General features: G+C 43.0%; 1 protein-coding gene across 4 annotated transcripts in view; it reads left to right on the forward strand.

Moving 5' to 3' along the window:
• Positions 1–25,481, forward strand: part of Pik3r4 (phosphoinositide-3-kinase regulatory subunit 4) — a 55,531-nt gene that overhangs the window by 18,807 nt on the left and 11,243 nt on the right. For all 4 annotated transcript variants that reach the window (XM_087905505.1, XM_087905504.1, XM_087905503.1 and 1 more), the window contains exons 7-14: positions 723–896; positions 3,764–3,909; positions 5,475–5,678; positions 10,858–11,059; positions 12,119–12,306; positions 12,861–13,071; positions 16,027–16,192; positions 23,295–23,459. In XM_087905505.1, the coding sequence (XP_087761631.1) occupies positions 723–896; positions 3,764–3,909; positions 5,475–5,678; positions 10,858–11,059; positions 12,119–12,306; positions 12,861–13,071; positions 16,027–16,192; positions 23,295–23,459 (1,456 nt within the window). The remainder of the gene's footprint in view (positions 1–722; positions 897–3,763; positions 3,910–5,474; positions 5,679–10,857; positions 11,060–12,118; positions 12,307–12,860; positions 13,072–16,026; positions 16,193–23,294; positions 23,460–25,481) is intronic.

Here is a 25,481-nt window from a genome sequence, read left to right on the forward strand (position 1 = left end):
CCAGGTCAGTGTCAGTCCTCTCCTTTGTTTCCTTCCCCCTTACTGCTCTGGGGTGAGGTCCCTGAAGCTGGAGCCCTTCCAGTCCTCTAAGCTGCTCAGTAGTGAACTGCATGGCTTCTGCCGCAGCCTCCCTGCAGTGCAGGTTGTGAACTGGAGAGACGAGCCTGGGTCCCAGCTTCCACTACAGGCACTTTACCAGCTGAGCCGCCTCTCTAGCCCCACATGGCCCTGAAATAATTTGTGTCAAACTGGACCGGAGGATGTGGCAGGTTTTCTTCCTTGAATCCCTAGGGCCACATCTGTTGTTTTGTTGATTCTCCCCCTCCTGTTTATCACCTCCTGTTTATTTTGCTGGAGTTCTGTTTTCAGGAATCTTCTGAGTAAAAACTATCTAGGAGGTAAACCTCTATAGTCCTTGCATGTCTTAAAGTGACTTAACTTTGTTTTATTATTATTATTATTGACAGTTTGGGAGACCTGTATTTTCTCTTTTGTGAGTTCTGGTGTCCTCAAATTTCTGGACAATTGTCTTTGGGTTCTTTTTTTGTTTATTGTGCTGGGAAGGAAGTGCAATTCTGATTAGTGTCATACTGTGTCTATTATATAACACATTGCTCAGTGGTGGCGTGCGTTTCCGGGTGTTGTGTTCACTGTAACACGCTACCTGGTGGTGGCGTGCGATTCCAGGGGTTGAGTGTCAGTAACACTGCCTTCCCTTTCAGGTGTTGCCGCCTATGTTGGCTGGCAGAGCTCCTCCATCCTCAAACCCCTGCTCCAGCAAGGCCTCAGTGATGCTGAGGAGTTTGTCATTGTGAAAGCTCTCAATGCCCTGACCTGCATGTGCCAGCTGGGGCTGCTGCAGAAACCCCATGTCTATGAATTCGCCAGTGACATTGGTAAGTTTTTGTTTTTGAGACTTAGGGTGGGAAATTTGAATGTGGGAATAATTTCATATAATTTTATTCTGATAGAGTAGGAATACATAGAAAAGGAAACATATTTGTCTTTTGGAGTCTGTTACCTCACTCATGATTATTATTTTTTTCCTGGCTCCATCCATTTACCTGAAATCTTTATATTTTCATTCTTCTTAACAGCTGAATGATACTCCACTGTGTAAATGTACATTTTCATTATCCATTCTTAAGAGACACCTGCGCTGTTTCCAGTTTCTGGCTCTTACAAATAGAACAGCAGTGACCATGGATGAACAAGTGTCTCTGTAGTAGGAATTTCTTTCTCAGCTATTTGTATTTTATCTTTTGAGAACCCTGTTTAGTTCTGTTCCCCATTTTTAATTGTTTTTTTTTTTTTTTGTTTTCTTGGTGTCTGGTATTTTAGTTTTTTAAAACTATGTATTCTAGATGCCCTCTTTCAGAGAAGTTAAAACTGGTGACGATATTTTCCTACCCTTTGCCTGCAGTGTGTCTGTTCTTCAAGATACACAGGCTTTTGGTATTGTCATGTCTTTACATTTTGTTTTCTTTTTTGTTTATTCAGCTTCTTTGTTCTTTCGTTGTAAAATTAAACCCATGTTTATTTGAACTAAGTAATCAATAAGGACGCATTAGCATTCTGTTTCTGGTTCTGATGGCTTTGTAATCCCCTATACTGTTCTCACTCTTGTCATCTTGCTTTGTGATTTGGTAATTTTTTAAAGTGCTGTGCTTTGATTCTTCAAAGTCGCACAAATTTACCTGCACAAAACACATTTATTTCCCCTCCTGTTTTTTATGTTGTTGATACGATGTGTACTTTATACGTTGTGTATCCTTAGGCCAGTTATTAGCACTAAAGCTCCAGGCTGGCATTGAACTCATGACTCTTGCCTTGGTTTCAGTTCCCCCAGTGCGGGCTTGCCAGGCATGAGCCACTCCCTCCCCTCCCCCCACTGGCTTAGTGTAGCGATTCTGAGGTGAGAACAGTAGTGGTGTTCTTGATGGTGGTTATTGTGATTTCCTTGGAGGTGATTTTAAGAACTGTTATTCCTGCTTAGATAATTCTCAGTCCTCGTCACCAGAGAACTGGAGCATAGTAGAGAGAAATGATTGGGTGCTGTATTTTCTAAGAAATTCTTTCAGCTCAGGCTTAAGGATTTGATGTACTTTGTCGGCGAATCACTGCTGTGATCCTGCAGTGTGTCAGTGAGCCACAGGGTCCTAGTAAACCCTGCACTGTGTTTCTTGTCTTCCATCTATGTGTTGTGTGGGTGGCTTTGCTTTGGACTGTGCATCTCCTTTGTCTTTTGAGCCTGATTCATCCATCTCATTATGGGGCCATGGCTGTCATAGTGCCCCAGCTGTTCTATAGGGTGACCAAAGCACAGGAGAGCAAGCCAAGTGGTGCAGCACGCTCCCCTTTGCTAATGTCCATTGACCAAGGGGCTGCTGGAGGTATGCCTATGTACGACAGGTGCACAGGAAACACATACATATGGGAAGCTTGGAATCAGTAACCTTGCCCAGCACCCAGCCCCTGCTATGCCATTGCGGCTCTGTGCTTTCTAGAGGTTCTCAGTGCTTTGCCAGTTCCTGCTGTTCTGGATTGTCGAGGTGTTGGTGTTGAACTCTGGGGCCTTGTACATGTTATATGTAGCACCCTAATTTCCTTCTTTACATCAAAGGGAAGAGCCCCAGTCCTTCCTTGTCACATGGATCGGGCTGTGCATGGATTGTGAAATAATAAAACCTTCATGAGTAATGAGAAGACCATGTGAGAACTTTGAAGAGAGAGATTTTATTTTACTTTGTGTGGGTGTCTGTGTGTGCGCTTGAGCACATGCACGTGCACATATGTGCACATGCTATTGGATGCTTGTGGAGGTCAGAGGACAACTCTGTGGAGTTGGTTCTTTTTTCACTTTACCTGGGTCCCAGGGCTCTGACTCAGGTGTCAGGGTTGGCGACCCTGAAGAGAGGGACTTTGAGCATGTTTTTCTCTGTTTTCACGTAAGCATCACTAGTACATAATGGCATGGTTACATCATCGCTCCCTTGGACTTCTGATAAACAGCTCTGAGTATATCTTTGCATACTTAGAGCTCATGCAACTGTTGTGTTTTAGAAGTTTGACTTTTACTCTAAATCATGTTATTGTGTTATTGTGACTTTGATTAGTTGAATAAATGATTTAGGCTTAGAGCATAAAACTATTAAAAAGAAGGAAGGCATTCTGCTTTCTGGGTTAATCTTACGATTTGAACACTGAAAAATGGACATGATGTATGCTTTTCTGCTCTTTCATTCATTACGACATGCAAAATTATGAGTTATGTGCTGGATTTGACCAAACCCTGCATTAAAAAGGATGTCAGAGGAATCAGATTGTTTTCTCAATGCTATGACATAGAGAAGAAACCCCCACCCCCATGTTTCTGCTTCTTGTGTGGAAGCTGCTGTCCCGAACCTGTAGGGTAAAGTGGATCACTTTCTGGGTGGTATTGGGATTTTTTTATGTCTCTGTCCAGTAGATTTTAATTCATCGCTACAAATGAGTGTGTGCTAACACATTTTCAACTCTGAAAAATAGAAATTTAGAAGTTTTACAAAGGTTAGTTTTATGGTATGGCTGGTAAGTATGATAAGGGAGTATTATAACTTCATTTTATTGAGTTTCAGTTTCAGGCTAATATGTGTAAGAACTTTTAGGTAACTCAGCCTTGATGTCTTTATCAAATTGTTATAATGTAAGGATTTGTATGACCTTAAAGTTTAGTTTTGTGAATCTGGTTTGATCTGGTATCTTTCTCCTCTTCCCTCTTTAGCTCCGTTCCTGTGCCACCCTAATCTGTGGATACGCTATGGAGCAGTGGGATTTATCACAGTGGTAGCTCATCAGATCAGCACTGCTGACGTCTACTGCAAGCTGATGCCTTACCTTGACCCCTATATTACCCAGCCAGTAATCCAGGTAGACATGGTCCAGTTATGCCTCTAGAGTCCTTTGTATCACAAGAGTCCCTAAGTTGGTCTGTAACGTTTTCATATACCTTTCAAGCTAGTACTGTTGATAAGCCGACCTCCCTTGTAGGAGAGACACTGCTAGGAGTCTTTTATGTCACATGTAGTGTGGCATACAGGAGTTCAGGCTCCATTTTCTGTGTATCTTATAATATAGCTGTTCTTTGTTTATTTATTTTTTAAAGTTTTATTATTTTTTAACATTTTATGTGTGTGGATATATTACATGAATGTATGTTGTATACCATAATACCATATGTGTGCCTGGTGCGCAGGGAGGTCAGAAAAAGGTACTAGATCCCTAGAACCGGAGTTACAGCCAGTTGTGAAGCTCCATGTGCATGCTGGGAATGGAACCCTGGTCCTCTGGAAGACATCCAGTGCTCTTAGCCCTAAGACATCACTCTAGCCCTTGACTACATGCTCTAGTTTTAGTTTATTCTTTATATTATCATTGATTTATATTTTCAAAGCCAGGATCAAAAATTGAGGGACTAATTACTCGTGTTTCATAAGTCTTACCCTTCTTCATTTTAAATTGTAAACTTTTTTAAAAGTTTTAATTTTGCATTTATGCATGTGTCTTGGTGTGAGTTTGTGCACAGAATTCAGTGCTGGGGAGGGGGAGGCCTTGGATCCCCTGGGGCTAGAGTTACTGTGACCTTGAACCTCCCAGCTTGGGTTCTCTGAAGAATAGTTTGCACTAGAACCGCTGAGTATCTCCCTAGCCCTTGTTTTTTTGTTTGATTAGACAAAGCTAGCCTTTACGTTTCAGCTGCAATAGTTAATTCTATCCAAAGAATGTTCTTTAGATCTGGGTGTGGAGTTGCTTACGGTGTCAGTTTCCAAGAGACCAAGGCAGGAAGGTTGTGAGTTCATGGCCAGCCTGGGCTAATTACATAGTAAGACCCTATCTCACAAAGCCATGGCTGGGATATAGCTCAGTGGTAGAGCGTTTGCCTATCTGTGCAAGGACCTGGCTTCTGTCTCCCAACACTGGAAAGAAAAGGAAGAGTTGTTTTGGTCACTGATGGTAATATCCGTTCTTAAGTGTTCCTAGGGTACTAAGAGGAAGAAGTCTTGAACTCTGGAGAGAATGTTTTGAAGAAGGCTTTGGGTCTGTTGGGGAAATGTGGAAACTGAAGGGAAGGCCCTGTGTAATGGTTACTCAGGTCTCTGGCTAGCAGGCTAGCATTGGTGCCTTAGGCCTGTGAACCCTGGGTAGCTTGTAGATCTGGAAAGTACTCTGACCTCTGAGTCAGGAATGACTTGCTCTGACTTCCTGAAACCTTTGCCTTTGGGTATTTACTATTAGTCTTTGGTGGGGTGGACACTTAGGCCTTTAAAGTTGGCTAGTGTCCTGTTTGTCTCCTAAGGAGAAAAAGAAACAAACATTATTTTCTTAAATAATAAATACTTTTGTTAAACTTTACACAGATTGTGCTTACTGCATTTGGAAGTAATTGTTCTATGTACTGTATTTTTAACTAACCATTTTTTGCCCTTTTAATATAGATTGAGAGGAAGCTTGTCCTGCTCAGTGTTCTGAAAGAGCCCGTGAGCCGCTCTATATTTGATTATGCTCTGAGATCTAAAGATATCACCAGCTTGTTCAGACATCTGCACATGCGTCAGAAGAAGCGAAATGGCTCTCTTCTTGACTGCCCTCCTCCTGAGGACCCTGCCATAGCACAACTTCTGAAGAAACTGCTCTCACAGGTGTGTGCCTTCCTCGGACCTTCCATGTGAACCGGTCTCGTGACAGTGCTGAAGCATCTATTTAGATGTTAAGATGTTTTTGATTAGGGCATGTCATGACAAATGAAAGTAAATCTGTCAACATCGTGTGTGTGTGCTCTGTGGTATCTAAGCAAAGGCAATAGGCTTCTTCTAAATCACTGCGCTAGGCTAAATAAGGAGTCTAGGGAGACCTATAAACTTCCTTTTGCGATTGCTGGGAGAACAGGAAGAGCCTTGGGTTTAAGTCCTATTTGTAGTTCACTTCTATATTTTGCCGAAATATAATGAAGTTCAGCTAGAAGAGATATTTCAGAGCGCAGGCACGACACAGCCCCTACTGGCTCAGTCCAGACCCCTTCTTACTGCGCAAAGAGCTGCATCAGCTCGGCTCCACAGTGGCTTCAGTTGCAGAAGCCAGTGGTTCACTGTTGTGTTTAAGTCTGAATTTGGATCAGTTAACAAATTCCATAAAAACTAAAAAATTTTTAGTAAAAACCCTTTTTATCTGGCATTAGTAGGGCCTTTTTGAAATACTAAGTTAGATTCATCTTTCTGTTTTATATGGAATGTATGGGACCTAGAATCAGAATTGGAATAAAACTGCTTCTAAGTGAAGACTCTAATTGCTGGTACTCCGTGGACATAGAGCATATACTCGGGACGACCACCATTAGCCCTGCAGAATGCTTTCATAGAGAGAATGCTTACCAGCCGTGTCTCACCTGGAAAATAGTGCTCTCAGTTTTTGAGATTGTCTTTTAAGACAGGGTCTCACTATGTAGACCGGTCTGGTCTCAAACTCATAGAGATCTCGTCCCTCTGCTGAGATTAAGCATTTGCCACAACACAATGGACTGAGACAGAATCTGATGGACTTTGCAGTATAAATGTTTTCATGTATTTTACTTGACCTTGAATACCCATTGATGAAGTTGTTGGTAGAAATTGAACTGGGAAGCACCCTCCACTTCTTAGCCTTTCTGTTCCCTACTGTTTTCTCAAGTCCCTCCGCAACTGCCACCCTCAGGGCTGGCTCCCACTGTTGATCCACACTCAGATCACTAGACTGTCACTTTGGTGCCTGCTTGGTCTGTTTGTCATTTTCATCATATTGTCTGAGTGAAGGAAAGAGGAACAGATTAGCCTAACTTAAGTTCTTGCTGTAGCTGGCACGAGGAGGCTCCCAAGGGTGAGGAGACTTCCGCTGTATTCCAGGGACACTTGCTGCCCACAGAAGTGAGATCAGGCCAGAATGCAAGCACTTGCCTAATACAAAAGACAGAACCCTCTAGCTTCCATTTTGTAAAGACACATGATGAGCCTGCTGCTCTGTTCTTTCTGTTCTGTGGTTGTCCCTAAAGCCACTGCGAGCAACTTGTGTTATTTCTGTGCTGTTGTTAGAGATGCGGCACAGGTGCCAGTGTTGCTCTCAGGGTGCAGGGTGTCTTAAAGAACATCTTAACCCAAGCCCGTCACTGCTGCCCTGCTGCTGTGCTGTTCAGATTATAGAGATGGAAGTCCAACGCGGCAAGCTTGCTTGAGCTCCATAGATGCCTGAAGAAGCCTCTGTGTAGCAGCTCTCTTCTCCACGTCTGCTCCTCTTCGCCGGTTTTAGCCCTTCCTCTGTTCACTAGCAGAGGCTTGGATCCTGAGGAGACTGCTTCTTGTCTCCTCCCAGTGGGAGCTCTGAGCCCCTTTGTCTTGGGGCTCAGCCCTTCTTTGCACAGTTCTGTCCTTGAGGTGTGTGGCTGCTAGAGTGGGTTTCTCCAGAGCAGCGTGGTGCTGCTGTGGGACGTGTGTTCTGGGCTTGAGACAGCAGCCTTGAACATGCCTTTGGAACAGCAGTCACGTGGGGCTTGGATCTTCAGCAGGACTGACATGTACAGGAACTACTTTAGTTAGGTCTCATCTGTAAGAGCCCTGTTTTGTATCCATTTAATTCGGGCTATAAAGGACACAGGATGATTCATTCCACTCCTTACTTAAAAAAATACGTTTTAAGCATTTGGCTGGATATTTGTTAGTACTTTTTGACTGCACGGCATGGACACAAGTGCAAATTTGAAGTGGCCTGAGAAGATGCATAACAAAATCCAAGTGTTTCTGTAGTCCCTCAGTTGGCATTCATCTAACCTTTCTCTCTACATTGTGAGTTTTATGTTGTTGGTGCTGAATTCCTTTACATAGTGTCGGGCCAGGTCTGTTGACACTTGAAATGAGTTTCATCCGTTCCAGCCCAGATTTCAGGTTTTATAAGGACAGGTCCAGAGCATCCTTTACACAGCTTCTTTAGTTCCGCCAGTATGATGCTCTGTGGACATGCGCACACGACGGTCTGTTCCTAAAAGTTCTTTCACCTTTGACAGAAACATGGACTGTTCTGGGAATGATTTGTCTCCTGTTTTGCTGTTGCGCTTTCCCTGGCCTAGGTAGTCTCTGTGTGCATATTTAGTTTAATTTTCAGCCGAAGTATTGAGGACCCCTGTTGAGACTAATGAGTCCTGGCCTTCAGCTGGATGTTGGGACTAATGAGTTCTGGCCTTTAGCTGCTCTTCCTTCCTAGAACCTTCTAATTAAAGTTACTAGAAACTGTGCCTAGTTTAGAGGATCAGAGGATAGGATTATCACCTGTTGGCCATTGACTGCAGTGCATTTAAGCCTACGTGGTGTTAATAAAGGGGGCTTTCTGAACCAGCATTTGGAAGGTCCGTATGTCGGTTTGTCTCTGCGTGTGTATTCTCAACCTCCAGCCCCTTGCCCCAAGCTTGCGAACTGGGTTCTAGAGCACAGAGCGCAGACACGGTGGCGCGGTGCGCGATAGACCCCCACCCCCAGCCTTAGTCTTTTAAAATGCTCACGTGTACCCCTGTTTTCTCCATTACTCTCCCCTTTTGCACTAACTTTGTAGCGTTCTTGAACTGAGATCTGTTGTGTGCTGGGTTCTTTTTCATAGCCATGGTCTGGAAACTTTCCAGAAAGGATTCTGAACAACTGCAAGAGCAGGACTCCTCTCTGTCTTGGGGATGGTGGCCCTGGGCTGCCTGTTTTCCCAGCCTGAAGTGTCATTTCATAGTTTCCAGACCACTGCTAAGCTTGGTTAGAGTGGGCAGTTGAATCTCGTCCCTGTTACTCTGTCAGACAGCGACAGAAGGCTGCCGCGTGTAAGTGCTGGATGAGTAAGAACCGTTACCCTCTCAGGCCATCCACAGAAGCCTGCGCAGTGCCGCGTGCTGAGTGAGCAATGCTGCTCTGTCAATCAGGCTGGCCGCAGGAACCCGCTAAGTGCTGGAGGAGTTACTGTTTGGGAACTTAGCCCTGGTTCTGACTGAACAAAGTCCTTTTTCCTCCCTCCCTCCCTCCTTTCCTTCCTCTTTCCTTCCTCTTTCCTTCCTTCCTCTCTCAGGATTGCCTTGGTTATGCTTGGCCCTTTCTGTCCACATTTCTTTATGAATTTCCGAAATCAGCTTGTCACTTCATGAAGTGAAATCAGCCTGTTGGTGTTTGTTGATACTGCCGTGAGCCTGTAAGAAAGAACTGAAGTCCAGCAATGTTACCTCTGCCGGCCACTAGGGCGTGGTGTGTGTTCCCATCATACAGCCAGTCACCTTTACTACCTCAGCGATGTCTTAGGGGTTATGCTGCCGAGCTTTGTCCCTCGTTTATTGTGAATATTCTGAGTGTTTGTTTAATTAATTAGGTGATTTTGTTTGTTTTGTTTTGAGTCAATATGTCTTTGTACCCCAGGCTGGATTGAATTTATAGTCCTTGGGCCTCAGTCTCCCAAGTGCTGGGATTATAGGTGTGGAGCCCCATGACTAGCATGGGCATTTGATTTGTAAATTGTATCTATTTAAATACATTTTTCATTTATGTGTATGTGTTTCTGTCTGTCTGTTGTGAGTGTATACCATGTTTGTGCAAGTGCCTGTGAGGGCCACAAAAGGGCACTGGGCTCCCTGGAGCTGAAGTTAGAACCAGTTGTGAGCCACCAGCCGTGGGTGTTGGGTCCTCTGGGAGAGCAGCAAATGCTCTTCACCACCAAGCCAGCTCTCCAGTCCTGTGTTTGCTTTTAAAAAATACAATTCTATTTTGTGTATTAAATCTCATATCCTATGTGGATAATTTTCATGTGGACATTATAAAACTTCCTAACGGGCTAGAGAGATGGCTGAGCAGTTAAGACTGTTGTTCTTGTAGAAGATTCTCATTCAGTTCCCAGCTCCCACGTGGTAACTCAGTGTCTATAACTCCAGTTCCAAGAGATGTCCTCTTCTGACTTCCAGACACTCAGGCTTGTATGTGGTGCACATGCATACACACACACACGTAGCATGAATAATTAAAAGCCAGAGACAGATATTGGGTCAACCTGCAAACCAGAAAAGCAAAGCAGCCAAGCCACTAGAGAAGGCTGGGCAACCGTAGGCTAAGCAGACTAAGCAGACAGAACCTCTCTCTCCTCTCATTTTATATTCCCTCTAGTGCTGGGATTAAAGGTGCAAGCCACCACCACCTGGATTTGTTTTTGCGTTGATCTTGTGTAGCCCAGGGTGGCCTTGAACTCACTTAGACCCATCTGCTTCTGCCTCCCAAATCCTGGGATTAAAGGTGTATGCCACCACTGCCTGATCTCTAGTAATTTAGCTTTGCCCTTCTGATCTTTAGGTAAGCTTCATTTATTAAAACACAAATAAAATATCACTGTGCACACACACATAGATGCAGGCAAAACACTCATAAATCTAAAAAATACTTTTTAAAAACTTGATAAAACATCTTAGTTCTAATAATTTGCTTGTGTGTTTCTTTTTTTTTTTTTGTAATTCCCCGTTTAATATGTGTGAAGTAGTTGTTGAATAGCAGGTGTCTCATTCATTCTTATCTCATTCTGAACATCTGTGTTTTCCTTGCCCTACTGAAGTTAGAGAACCTAATACAGTGTTGTCAACAGAGATGTAAAGATAGTACGATGGAGAAGATGGCCCTGGCCGAGTGCTCTAGAGGAGCAGTGGGGGATCGCTTCCTTTCTGCTTTCTTGCTTCACTTTATCGTCTCTCAGTTTGAATTGGAAGTTGAACCTTCATTTATTAGTCATCCTGCGACCTGTTGTTTTTGCTTTTGAAATTAACCCAAAATCCATGGTTGAATTTGGTTTTAGGGGATGACGGAAGAAGAGGAAGACAAGCTTCTGGCACTGAAGGACTTCATGATGAAATCAAACAGAGCGAAAGCGAACGCAGTGGACCAGAGCCATCTGCACGACAGCAGCCAGAAGGGTGTGATCGACCTGGCGGCCTTGGGCATCACCGGAAGACAAGTCGATCTCGTTAAAACCAAACAGGAACCAGACGAGAAACGGGGTTAGTACATCAGTGTGCTCATCTTGTTAGTTATGTTGTAGGCTGGTATTAGTTAATAAGGAGTAAATACACCTCCAGCCCCCACACTGCCTCCCCAGTTTTCCAGACAGAGAGCTTTGAAGTGCGGTGACTAGGTACTTATTAAGTAGACGTGGGAGAGGAAGAGTTGGGCAGTGGAGTCACAGGTGAGAACCTGCGGGACCAGATCACAGCTCTGTCAAATGAAGGTCAGTTTCCAGGGCTCTCCCCCTGGAAGACCATGCTTTCTCTTGAAGAAGGGATGATTATTCAGGCTCGGTTTTCTAACTGTTAACTGATAACTCAAGGCCAGCATGTGTAAACCAGATACAGGTGTCTAGAGTATTAGTAGGCAATACCCGATGAATTTAAAACAAACAATGGAATTAAAAAGAGTAGAGGCCAAATAATCCTTAGTCATCTGAAACTTGATATTTGGAACCCTCATCTCCTGTGACACTAACATCGGTTCTGTGAGACTCGTAAGGTCTTGTGCATAACCTTTCTGCAGGTGTAGTTCACTGTCAAGTATGTGCCTTTGAAATTCCCCGTTTCTATATCATGTTTTAGGGCAGCAAATGAATTCTATTGAAATAAGCCTTGGGATAAATGTTTGCACTTAATTACTAATGGCTTACATGCCTTATATATAAAGTACCCATACAGATCAACAAGAAAAACGCAAGCCCTCCAGAGGAAAAAAGTGAAAGATTTAAGCAAATAATTGGTAGAACAGAATACATAGAAATGAAATGTAAATAATTAAATAAATGCAAATTACTATCCATTTTCCACCTGTATCAACACAGATGGACAGTTCTTAGTGGTAGCAAAATTGAAGGTGAATAAATATTTCTATATGCTGAGATTATAAGTTGAACATACTTGTATCTGCATACGTGCATACAAGGACATAGAGCTGAATAAAAATGTCCCGAAGGAACACCCAGGAAGTAAGGTCCATTGTGTTGTCTTGTAAACAGACAATTAAATCACATTGGTTTTACCTTTAGACTAACTATCCCAAATATATTTTCATAGCTAGAAAACATGTAAAACAAGACTCCAATGTAAATGAAGAATGGAAAAGCATGTTTGGCTCACTGGAACCACCGAATATACCGCAGGCCCTGCCTAAAACCAGTGACCACGAGGTGGTTCAGACTGGGAAGCCGCCTCGCTCTGAGTCCTCTGCTGCCCTTTGTGTCCCTGTGTCAACCTCTCCACAGGTACTGCCGTGTCGGCCATGGTCACCTCGTGTCTAGTGCTGTGTGTTGGAAAGCTGTGTGCTGTAGAGCAGCCGAGATGGTTTCTGAGATTGCTTTAGTTGTAAACCCAGTTCCTTAAGCACTGAGAAGGCCACTCATTTGAGGTGCTTACCAATAAAGCAAACCGAAATGGGGTTAAAGACTGAACTGAGATTATAATTAGGCTACAGAGAACATTTTTAAAACTTTTAAAGCTTTTTTATTCTTTCTTTAATGTAACAAAACCCCAAAATATTTCGGGGGTGGATTTCCAGATTGTCTGTGCACGTTAAATATTATGATGGCCGTGATGTATTTGGAGTGAGTCTGTGACTGCCCCAATCAGTCATGGTTTTATGTGAAGAAACCAGCTCAGACCAGGTGAAATGTCACTTGCTCTTTTCACCTGAGTTATTAGTGGTTTTGTTTTTTTTTTTTTTTTAAGGAACAGAATCTGGTGTAATGTATAGATGCATCATGGGAACATTTTTCTCTTAACTATACCTTGAGGAGACACAGATCTGTACTGTTTTCAGGTCTCAGAAGTAGCACATGTCCCCAGTAAGAAGCCAGTGATCCAGGTTTTAAGTAGCACAGTCCTGCCATCCACGTACCAGATCCGGATCACGACTTGCAAGACCGAACTCCAGCAGCTCATACAGCAGAAGCGGGAACAGTGCAATGCGGAGCGCATCGCCAAGCAGATGATGGAGAACGCCGAGTGGGAGAGCAAACCGCCTCCACCTGGTGAGAGTCGTGTTCCTGCGCCCTGGCCTGGAGCCCAAGATTGGGGTCTAGTGTAGGAATTGAGCCAGATGTAGTACCCCTAATCCCCAAACCCAAAATCCTCATCTTGAAAGTTTGGGAGTTTTAGTGTTTCTGGTGACAAGCTGTGGTTAGGCAGGCACATGAAAGCCTCTGACACCTGAACTACTTCTGCTCTTGAGAGCCTTGCAAAGGGCTCCTCAGCCTGCACCAGGCAACACATACTGTGGTAGAGAGAAGGAGTGAGAACCACTCAGTCGAGAAGCAATAGGTGAGAAACCTGAGTCAGAGTGTGGACTTGGGATCTTCAGCTTTGAGCCACTTGCAGCATCACATCCAGGCCGGTCACTTGTTAGCCTGTCTGCGCTTCGTTCTTCCTGGCTGTTGCCAGGTGTGGTGTGTTGTCTTGGTGTCCAGCCTCTCCCCACTTTCATGTTGCCTCTTTGAGAACATCAGGTTTCTAGGGGTAAACCCCTGCTTTTACTTATTGTAGACTCTACCCTCTGATTAATGTTATTACTAAAGAAAAGCTACGCCATTCTGAAAATATGGAGACTGTTGAACAGAACAGAATAACTTAGAGTGCCAGCATTTAAGCTAATTGCCAACATTAAGAATTTGGCAAAATGGTCTAAAGAGATGGCTCAGCAGTTAAAAACACTGGCTGCTCTTGCAGAGGACCTGGCCTTGATTCCCAGCACCCACTTGGTAGCTTCCAGCCATCTGTAACTTCAGTTCCAGAGGTTCTGGCTCACTATTCTGGCCTCCTTGGGCAGCAGGCATATATTTGGTACACAGACATGCAGCTAAAGCACCCATGCACATAAAAACAAAAGCAACAGAAAAGACCCACAAAACTTTCAAAGAATTTGGTAAAACCGCTCCTGAGTTCTGAGAGGTTTGACTAGAAAGGGGAGGTTGTTGGCATGCGTGTGGTCCGCTTGTGTGGCAGCCGGCTTTGTGCAATGGCGGCTGCTCTCTGAGTCTGTATTTGTAGATTTCAAAAAAAATTAATGAAGGCTGGGCGGTGGTGACATACATCTTTAATCCCACCAGTTGAGAGGCAGGTGGATCTCTGTGAGTTCGAGCCCAGCCTGGTCTATAAGAGGACAGGTGTCAAAGCTACAGAGAAATCCTGTCTCAAACAACAACAACAACAACAACAACAACAACAACAAACAAAAAAAGAAAGAAAGAAAGAAAAAAGAAAAAATGAATAAATTTCAATATTTCAAATGTAATAGTAGAAGCTTACTTTAAAACTAAGAAGAAATGCACAATATGTTTATATATGTTTATATATTTAGACTTTGAAAAGCTCACAGGAATTCCTGTGAACTCTGATTAGTCTCAGGAAGTATTCGTGAAGAACACTTGAAGATTTAGAAAATATTGAAGTGCTAAGCAGAGTCTAGTCAGGTGATTTTATCAAAATAAATACCTGGAATCTTCAAGCTGTTTCTATGATGTAAGCTAATGCCACTTACCAGATCTGCTTAAGAACATAAAAAGGTGACAATACACAGTCTTGTTTATGATCCTCTCTCTTTGTAGGTAGCATTTTATACATAAACGGAGTTACACATTTTATGCAGTAACCACAGGAATGTGCAGTGACTGCTAAATTCTTATTTTTCTTCTTTCCACACTCGAGAGGTTGTAAAATATTCAGTCTACCCTGCAGGTCTTATTATAGACTTCCTGGCCCCTCAGAGTCAGTATGTCCTTAGCAGTTGTCTTCCCACTTGGGTAACTTAGCAGTCCAGGGGGAACTGCGCTTTTGGCGTTGAGTAAGTTACATTTGTGGGGAATCTTGGTTTTGCTTTTACTTTTTGGGAAGAAAAAAAAATCATTCAAAAGTGACATTGCTGTCACTCGGGCACAGTGTTGGCATCCACTGTAGGTTTGATTTTCAGTAAAACTTTTTTGTTTATTTTAAAATTAAGTAATTTTAAATGCATACGATGTTATATTTAATTTATATAAGTTTTGTATAAAGTTAGAAGACAGTTATGTATAGGGACCTATGTGGGCACTGAGGTCATTTGAGACATGATTTTTGGTCTCAGAATTTGTAAATTTGGGGAAATTAATTATTTGGAAAAGAATATTCATAATAAAATACAGAAAATTATAGACAGCATTTAAAAAGTACTAGGAAATCCAATCCACGTAGAGTCTGAGGCTGTAATTTCTAATTCTAGTGTGTTTATAGCACAGAAGAAGTGATTGCAGGCAAAGAAGAAAGTAAGAGTCTGGGTATTTTGCTTCTTTTGTTCATTTTGTTTCATTTTTATACAGGCTTAAGTAGCCCTAGGTCTTTTGGAGCTTGCTATGAAGACCAGGCTTGAACTCAAAGAAACCAATTTTTTTTTTCAGCCTCTCAAGTGCTGGCACTAAAGGCGTGTGCCACTGTGCCCAGCTGACATCTGGCTGGTCATGTGGCTTGGGCAGTGTTGGACCACCCGTTATTTATGTGTATACCCATCCCCTTGATAAGTCGTACATCCCAAGTCACAGAGAAAAGATGAAAGCTCGCTGAACTTCACCAGTAGCCTGGGTCACCCTAGTGTCCCAAGCTGGGGTTTTGTAAATTTCTTGCTCCGAAGGTGACCTCCAAGCTGTTTGTCTAGGCTAGAAGAGTCATGTCTCCTGCTAAATCAGTTGTCAGTGTTTTTTCTGAGGGGTCACTGATTGCTGCATCTCTCATACACTGAAAGGCCTCGTGTTGGAGTCTTTCCGTAGCTGTACTTAACCTCCACCTTGGTATCTTAGTAATATGTCATAGTCCAGGAGACCTCTCTAGGTGGCCTAGCTGGGGGCCTCTTACTTGGTTAGTTCTTACGATTGCTTTGCAGTTTGTTGTTGGTAATTATAGCTAGAGGGTGATGGGTGACTCTCAGCCACGTTTTAAGATACACTTTTGCTTTCCCTCAGGGTGGCGTCCTAAAGGGCTACTAGTAGCACATCTTCATGAGCACAGATCTGCTGTGAATCGAATCAGAGTCTCTGATGAGCACTTACTTTTCGCGACATGTTCAAATGACGGCACCGTGAAAATCTGGAACAGTCAGAAGATGGAGGGGAAGACCACCACGACGAGGTAACCTGTCACGTTAGTGCTTCCGGAGGGCTTTCTCTGCAGCAGGGCTGCGCAGGAGCAAGGGATTCCTAGGGCTATGTGAACAAGTCCTGTGCCAGGTCGTCTGGTGGGAAGTGAGATCTGGTAATGTAATATGTAAATAAAGTATTGGAAAGCTATGTTAGGTGACCAGGGAACAGGGGGTTGTTGACATCTGGAATTCCTCACTGAGAAAAATGAATCCAAGGAAAAAATTGAAAGAAGGGAGAAAGAGCCACATGGATATGTTGAGTGTTCTGGGCAGAGGAAATAGGGATTTCTGATGCCCTGGGTGGGGGGTAGGGACCTGGTCAGTCATTCCTTGCAGGAAGTTTTGTGTCTCCTGAGCAGAACAGGCAGAAGGAAAGAAGTAGGAGGGCCCAGTTCTGTAGGATTTTGAGGGCTCTTCTCAGGACTTTGGTGGGATGGGGTGTCTTTGGAAGACTGTGACCAGAGAAGTCCTGATCCCCGTGGCCCCGGCTGTGTGTGGAGAGCAGGATGGAAAGGGTGAGGCAACAGCAGCTGGAGGAATGTTCTCTCTGGTGGTGTAGACAGTGGGAGTGACCAGATTCTGCCTCTGCTCTGATGGCCGAGCAAGCTGCTTCACTGAATAGATGAAAAGGGAATGAGCGGAAGTAACAGTACAGTGAGGTAGACAGCTGCATCCCGAAAACAAGACCCCACTCCCTGGAACCTCCCTGGTCTTTTATCACCAGTGTCTTTGAGACTTTAAATGCCCAGGTTATGAGTTTGATAAACGTGAATATTATAAGGACTTTAGATGTGGGCAACATGATACACGTGTGTCCTCCCCCCCTCCCCGTGTCTCTCCCCCCCCCCCCCCCCCCCGCTCAGTCTCTGTGTCACTGCTCGCTCACTCGCATTTAATCCTGCCATCTTCCCGTTTGCTCTTTGCCTAATTGGTTCTGCCAGAAGAGCTGCTGTGAATGAGAAGGAATCTCATCTACTCTGAAAGGATGTGGGCAGCTCTCTGCTGCCTTTCCTGTTAGTTCATTGAGCATAATTAACTAAAATGCTATCAGATCAAATACCCTTGACAGTCCACTTAAAAGTCCACTTCTTGTTTCCTAGCTTGGTAAGGTGGGGGGTTGGCTGTGTATTTTGTTTAAAGGGCTCTATGATTTTTACATTATACCTCTTATTTCTGTGTTTATTCTCTCTTGGCATTGCATTGAATAGAATATAAATGAAAAATCAGTAAAAGAATCATAGGTGTACGTAGCAATTTTATTTTTGTTTTGTGTAGTTTTTTTATTAATTTACTTTTCGTCCCAACCACAGTCTTTCCTCCTTCCTCTCCTCCCACTTTCTGCCTCTTAATTTACCCTCCTCAATAATAGCTCAGAAGGGGGCAGGCCTTCCCTGGGCTTCAGCAAAGCATGACATATCAAGCTGCCATAGACCAAGCACCTCCCCTGTATTATTCAAGCAGGGCAAGGCAATCCATCATGAGGATTAGGTTCCGAAGAACCAGTCAAATCACTGGGTACAGCCCCTGCTTCCATTGCTGGGAGTCCCACAAATAGACCAAGCTACACAGCTGTCACATATATGGAGAGGGTCTAGGTTGGTCCCTTGCATGCTCCCTTGTTGGTTTACACTCTGAGTTCCCATGAGCCAGGCTAGTAATTTCTGTGGGTTTCCCTGTGATGTTCCTGACCTCTCTGTTTCCTACAATCCCCCCTCTTGTTTCCTCAATAGGCCTCCAATGTTTGGCCTTCTGTCTCTGAATCTGCCTCTTTCAGTCACTGAATGAGGGCTCTCCAGTGACAACCAGGTAATCACCAAATCAGTCACAGGTCAGACTGTGCATCCACTGGTGCCAGGAGTCTTCTCTGGGGCCATTCTCCTAGACTTGTGGAAGTTTCCCTTGCTTCAGGCTTCTATTCAACTCTGGAAAGCCACCCTTTCAGTCATCTCTCTCAGCACTGTCTCCCTCCACACACCCCAAACCCGATTCCTCAAGTTCCCATGATCCCCGTTATTTCCCCTTCCCAGGGAGATCCATGTGCCCCTGTTGGGGCCTTCTTATTACCTAACCTCTCTGGGATTAAGGTTTGTAGCATGGTTATCCTTTATTTTACAGTTAATATCCACTTATGAGTGAGTACATACCATATTTTGATGTGGGATGTCCTTCTGTATATGTGTTGTTTTTATTGGTTGATGAATAAATCTGTTTGGACCAATGACTTAGCAGAGCAAAGCCAGACAGGAAATCTGAACAGAGATAGAGAGAGAGAGTAGGTGGAGTCGGGGAGATACCACGTAGCTGCCAAAGGAGACTGACACTGGATCCTTACCAATAAGCCCAGCCTCGTGCTGATATACATAGACTAATAGAAATGGGTTAATTCAAGATGTAAGAGCTGGCAAAAAATATGCCTGAGTCATTGGCCGAACAGTGTTGTAATTAATATAGTTTCTGTGTGATTATTCGGGCTGGGTGGCCAGGAAACAAATGAGCAGTCTTTGCCTACAATGTTTGTCTTTCTGGGTCTGTGTTACCTCACTCAGGATTATCTTTCCTTGTTCCATCCATTTGCCTGCAGATTTCATGATGTCAAATTTTATGATTTTTTAACAGCTGAGTAAATGTACCACATTTTCTTTATCAATTCTTTGGTTGAGGAAGTGTCTAGGTTATTTCCGGGTTCTAGCTATTACAAATAAAGCTGCTATGAACATAGTTGAGCAAGTGTCCTTATAGTATGATTGAGTATCCTTTGGGTATATGTCCAAGAGTGATATCGCTGGGTCCTGAGGTAGATTGATTTTCAGTTTTCTGAGAAACTGCCATATTGATTTCCAAAGTGACTGTATAAAGTTTGCACTCCCACCAGCAGTGTAGGAGTGTTCCCCTTAATCCACATCCTCTCCAAAGTGAGCTGTTACTTGTGTCTTATGTTTTTGATCTTAGCCTTTCTGATAGGTGTAAGATGGTATCTCAGAGTTGTTTTGAATTGCATTTCCCTGATGACTAAGGGTGATTGTTGGGGACCAGCCTTGACAAAAATACCTCCCTCCAGGGTAGAAGCATGGGGATTTAGAAATATAGTAAAGTATATGAAGATGTGAATGAAAATAATAAAACAGAAACATATAGGATAATATCGGGAGGAATTCCAGTGAGTACTTAAATTTGCCCATGTTTAATTTCCAACTGCTTTAAATACCCCTGACCCCAAAAGGTAGACATGAAACAAAAGACTGCATTAACATGATGCAAGGAAATGAACAGACCAGTTGAGGGTGGGGGCTATATGCATATGCTAGAACAAAACAAGTCAAGTTTACACCCTAGACCAAACCATTCTGTAGGCCAACTACTCCCTGAGTGGAATCCAATGTTATCTCCTTAAGGGAACTGGAATTTAGTTGGATCTGTAGACATGTTTGAGGTGTAAACAATCTACTTCTCTATTTCTAGACTACTAGGTCTGGCAATTAGCCACACCTGCTGGCAATAACCTTGAGAGCAGAACTCTCTTGGTCTGTGACTAGGTGGGACCTTTGTTTGTGGTGGTAGCACAATAACCTTGAAGAAACTCTCCGAGCTTTGGTGGCCATAGGCTTACATTTTTGGCCTCCACAGATGATGAACATATCTTTAAGTGTTTCTCGGCTGTTTGAGATTCTTCTGAGAATTCTCTGTTTAGGTCCGTACTCTATTTTTTAATTGGATTTAGTTTTTTTGATGTCTAGTTTCTTGATTTTTTTTAAAAATATATTTTAGAGATCAGCCTTCTGTTAGATGTGCTGTTAGTGAAGATCTTTTCCCATCTGTAGGTTGCTGTTTTGTCTTATTGACAATATCCTTTGCCTTACAGAAGCTTTTCAGTTTCATGAGGTCCCACTTATTTATTGTTGATCTTCTATGCTGCTGGTGTTCAGGAAATTATCTCCTGTGCTAATGAGTTCAAGGCTGTTCCCCACTTTCTTCAATCGGGTTCAGTCTATCTGGATTTATGTTAAGGTCTTTGATTCACTTGGACTTGAGTTTTGTGCAGGGTGTTAGATACGAATCCATTTGCATTCTTCTACATGCAGACATCTAGTTGTACTAGCACCACTTGTTGAAGATGCTTTCTTCATTGTATAGATTTTTTTTAAACCAACCCTTTATTGTAGAAATTTCAAACCTCCAAGCATGTTGTTTTTATCCTCAGCAATACTCACCCTTGGTTTATAACACAGTGTATTAATATATTTCATGACAATAGTTGACCAGAAAGAAAGAGGAATATAATATTAAAACAGAATTTTGTGTTTTTAAATTAAGTTGCTATTATTTAGTTTGTAAAAAGATGTTAGTTGTATAAGTAACTTCTTAAAAGCTTGGAAACTTGCAGTAAAACTCAAAACCAAGGAAATTAAAATGCTATTCAAAGATATTTAATAAAAAGACAGCAGTGGAGGAAACTCAGTTAAAACCAGGAAGAAGTAGAAAAATGTCAGATATACGTCATCCTGATTAGTAACCACGGTGACTAATGAGGAGGCAAAAGAAGCAGAAAGGAGGACACAGTTGGGACCAGCTTTATGCTATACGGAAAAAGACATCTTAAATTCAAATTTAAGAATGAATGGGTTGGAAGGATCAGAAAGATACATCACACACCCCAGCGAGCGGTGAGGAAGATAAATCCTCAGAGAAACGGCTCCTGGGACACAGACATTCTACAGGGTGAAAGCTCAATCCATGAGGAAGACATGCCAGTTACAAACAGTCACCTAACAGCGTAGGGGAAGCAAAAAGTGAGAGTTTAACCACGCTAGCAGGAGACTGTAACACCCCATTTTCAGTGTGGATAGAAACAGAGGCCCCGAGCAGCACCGCCAGTGATCACCGCTGACAGAGGACAAAGGAGCTCTGCAACGCTGGAATATAATTTTTTTCTGGGGTGTATGTGGGGTATTTTCCAGACTTAACTGTGGGTTAGTTCATAAAAGAAGTGCCAGTAAATGTAAAAGCACTGAAGTGTATAAGATATTTTTTTCAAATATAGTGGAGTGAAATCGGGTATGACAATAGAGAGGAATTTCAGAAATTCACTTATATATGGAGATGAAGCAACATATGGCCAATGGCGGTTCAAAAAGGTCCTTTGAGTTAATGAAGATGAAGACACAGCATAGCAGAAGATGGGAGCATGGCTAAAGGAGAGTTGAGGAAGTATATACTTGTAAATATTAATTTATATTTTAAAAATGTCAAATCAGCAGTTTAGCTGTAACAAATTAACACAAGGAGAGCCAGCGCAGTCCAAAGGAAGTGGGAGGAAGAAGACTAAACAGGAGAGATGAAATAGAGACTAGAAAAGCATAATAAAAGTAAAAGCAGAAAATTGGTTCTTTGTAAAGATCAACAAAACTGAACAGTTTTTAGGAGAGTAAGCATTTTGTTTTAAAGAAATGAAAATAGACTCGTTACTCAATCAGAATTTTAACTGAGGGATATTATGGTCGGAAGTAAAAAAGACTACTGTAAATAAGTATATTCCAAAAATTAGGATGAAATGGGCAAATTCATAGAAAGCCACAGCTGCTTAAAGTGACTGAAGAAGAAATAGAACACACAAACAACATAAAATTAAGAGACTCTGTTAAAGAAAGTCTCCTCACAAAGGAAAGCCCGGGCTGAGGGCTTCTTGGTGAACTCTACTCAGCATTTAAAGAATTACAGTCTATTTTTCAGAAGGGCTCCTGAGAAATAAGGGAACACTTCTGAACTCAGCCTGTGACACTGTAGGGTCCATCACCTGGAACTTAGCGACTTGTGCCACAGTCAGCATGGATGTGGGAATCCCAGTCAGTACCCTGTAGACTGACTAGTCCGGGTTATACACCCTGAGCAAGGACAGCTTGTCTCGGGTGGGGGTGGGAGGCAAGGCTAGTTCAGTGTACGGAAATCAGCATGTTGCATAGGAGGAGGAGAGTAAAGGGTAGAAACCACAGTGCCCCTACAGACCCTGAGAATGCATTTGACAAAGTCCACCCTTTGGTAGTTAAAACCAACTTGGTGAATTAGTAACGGAGAAATAATCAAAGCCACCGCCACAAACTGCAGCCGACACTGACTTACTGTGAAGTGTGCAGATATTCTAAATGAGGAGTAAGAGAAGAATGTGTGTTTTTGCCAGTTCCCACTGGAGGGTCTAGCCAGGGTATTTAGATAAGGAATACATGTGTGTGTGTGTGTGTGTGCGCGCACACACACACACACACACAGACAGACATTTTTATGTAGCATGTTTACAAATGAGAAAAAGATGTAAAATTATTTTTGTTAGTGATCAGCATGATCTAGTACAAAAAACAAATGAAAAGACAGAATGCAGGATCTTTACACAAAGATCAATTTCATTTTCCCACACTAACAGTAAACAGACCACTCTAAATGTACTCTGTAGTACAGTAAAGCTATTACTAAGGAAAAGTGAATCAGAGAGGAATACAAATAAAAATAACAAGGCATCTGGTTTTGTTTAAAAGTGTAAGTGCTTACAGACTCTGTGGGGAGTGACAGGTTAGGTGGTGCTGATGGTAGGTAGCGTCCTGTTGATCTGACACTCTGGAACCCTGGCAGCAAGCAAGGCTTGAGAGGCCAGCGTGTGTTGAGGCTGATATTGTATGAAGTTCATATGTGTGAATGATTTAGTGGACCTCTGCTCCGATCCTGTTAGGTCAGGTACTTTGTGGATGAGGAAACCCAGGTACAGACCATGCCAGAGGTCATACAGGTAGCGGCTGACAGAATTTTGCTTCTGAAATCAGAGCTTTCATGACTATGACAGGAAAGAGCTGAAGAATATGGGATTTAAAGTGTTGCACAAGTTAGAGAACTGGTGTGGAACTTGGGGGGGCAGGGGCAGTCTCTGTAACAGTGCAGAGTGCTTGAAGAGGGATGTGTGAAGAAAGGGAGGTTTGTGCATTGATCTCTTAGAAATCAGGAGGATGAAATGGACCTCAGGATAATAACTTTGTTAATAACTGTGTGAATTAATGTTAACAATAATGCCTGTGACTGTTTCAGAAATGGTCTTCTATTTCTTTCACTCAGGTCTATTCTTACGTACAGCCGAATTGGAGGGCGAGTCAAGACACTAACATTTTGCCAAGGTTCCCACTACTTGGCCATAGCATCTGATAATGGTGCTGTCCAGCTTCTTGGAATTGAGGCTTCTAAGTTACCCAAGTCTCCTAAAATCCACCCTCTCCAAAGCAGGTACCGTCTGCTGTCTCTTTAACCTTGCATGTGCGTGTACTGTGTGGTAACTTCCACCTCCCAGCCTGCAGTTAGTTTGGTATGAATCAACTGGTGTCCTCCGCTGTAGAATCCATTTGAGCCCTGCAGTGCAGGGAGCTGCTCCTGACCCAGAATACCCGGATGTGCTTGGCTTTAGAGGGCAGAGCCTTGGCATCTTAATTTCCACACTTTGTCAGAAGTTCACAGACAGGGGCAGCCTGGGCTCCATCATCTTAGTCTGGAATCTTCCTAAATGACACAGGGATTAACCAGATTGTCTAACACCCAGAGCGTAACAAGTGTTCATCATTTTCATTAAGAAAACTCAGGTTCTGTTGCTTGACACTAAATGCCTAAATATGATATTTTTAGACAGATTTGCTTATCACTCTATCACTCTAAAATAAAGTATTGATTAGTTTTTGTTTATAAATTTCATTTCTTTGTAAATTAATAGTTAGATTATGTGTAAAAGAAGTGAAAGACAACCTTTTTCCCCCATCATTGTTATGTACTACAGATTCCAGATATAAATAGATACATTGTGTTCTCTCTCTGTTTAAAAGAAATTATGTGTGTAGATGCATAGGTCCCACAGGGAATTTGTAGAGGTCAGAGGTCAACTTTGAGGAGTCAGTTCTTTACTATGGGTTCTGAAAATCAGACTTAGGTCGTTAGGCTTGGGTGGCAAGTGCTTTTACCCACTGAACCATCTTGGTGGTCTTCCATTGTGGTCTCTGAGAATCTATGGTCTACTGGGAGATAAAGACAAGTTCACAGACAGTGGGAGCTTGTAATGTGGTAATGTCCCCCTGGAAGGCACGTACCAAGTTGCAGTGGACAAAGACAGAGGCTCAGTTGGTGCAACACTTGTCTTGCAGACACAAGCGGGACCTGAGTTCAGGCCTCTAGAACCCAAATAAAAGAGGTACATGCCTGTAACCCTAGTATACTGTGAGATGGAGGGAGACAGGAGGACCCCTGGAGGCTTGCTGATCAACTAACCCACCTATGTACCAAAGTTCCAGGCCAGAGAGACCCTATCTCAAATAAAATGGGGAGGGTGCCTGAGCACCAACACCCAAGGTTATTTCCTGACCCGTGAGTGCACACTGTGTTCTCACATGCTCACACACATATGCATGACCAAGTGCATGCGCACGTGCATACAGGCAGTGAAAGGGGCTACTAGAGGAGAGTGAGTCTGAAAGCAGAGTGGTTGAGAAGAGCATGCTGGGAAGAGGTAGTGCGTCCCACAGAAAAAGCAGAACAAGACTTTAATTTAGTAAAATGCTGCCTTGAGGTTCTTGTGTAGCTTAAGGTAGAAAGGAATGTCTGTTGGGGACATCTTTGTTGGTTTGTTTTGCTTTGCTTTTGCATTTATAAAAAAGGATGTATTTTCAGCACAGTCACTAAATATATTTGAGTGGCTTTAGCCAGGACGTATTGATGGCTCTAACAGCAAATAGCTGCCAGTTTTCCTTAAAATTGTTCCAGCAGAGGATGACTGTTTATTCTCGCTGTTCATTTAAACTACTGGCAGAGTGTACTGTGTGAGGATTGTGCCCCTGGGGCGCAGATGGACAAGAAAAGGGGACACACTGCATGGTTCTCTCAGCAGACACTTGGCACTGCAAACGCTGCTTGTTACACAGACAAATGTACTGCCTTGGTCAGGAGACCTTGCTCGGTGGTTTAGATTTTACCGTGCCTGACTGTAGTGTGCTCCAAAGTAACCTGGCCATCATAAGTTACTCATCTGTTAACTGTGACCATGGCCTGATGGCTCATCAGTTCAGTACAGAAGATCCAAGTTCAGTTCCTAGCACACATGTCAGGACACTCTTAACTGCCTGTACCTCCAGCTTCCGGGGACCTGATGGCCTTATCTGGTGTGCACGCACACACAGAACTAAAAAATATGATGGAACAAACCATTTAACAACTTACTTAATGTTTTGATATTTTAAAAATCAATATAGTCAGAAATAGAATATCTAT

The sequence above is a fragment of the Myodes glareolus genome, chromosome 4 (genome assembly GCF_982192425.1).
Source record: "Myodes glareolus chromosome 4, mMyoGla1.1, whole genome shotgun sequence".
NCBI lineage: Eukaryota > Metazoa > Chordata > Mammalia > Rodentia > Cricetidae > Myodes > Myodes glareolus.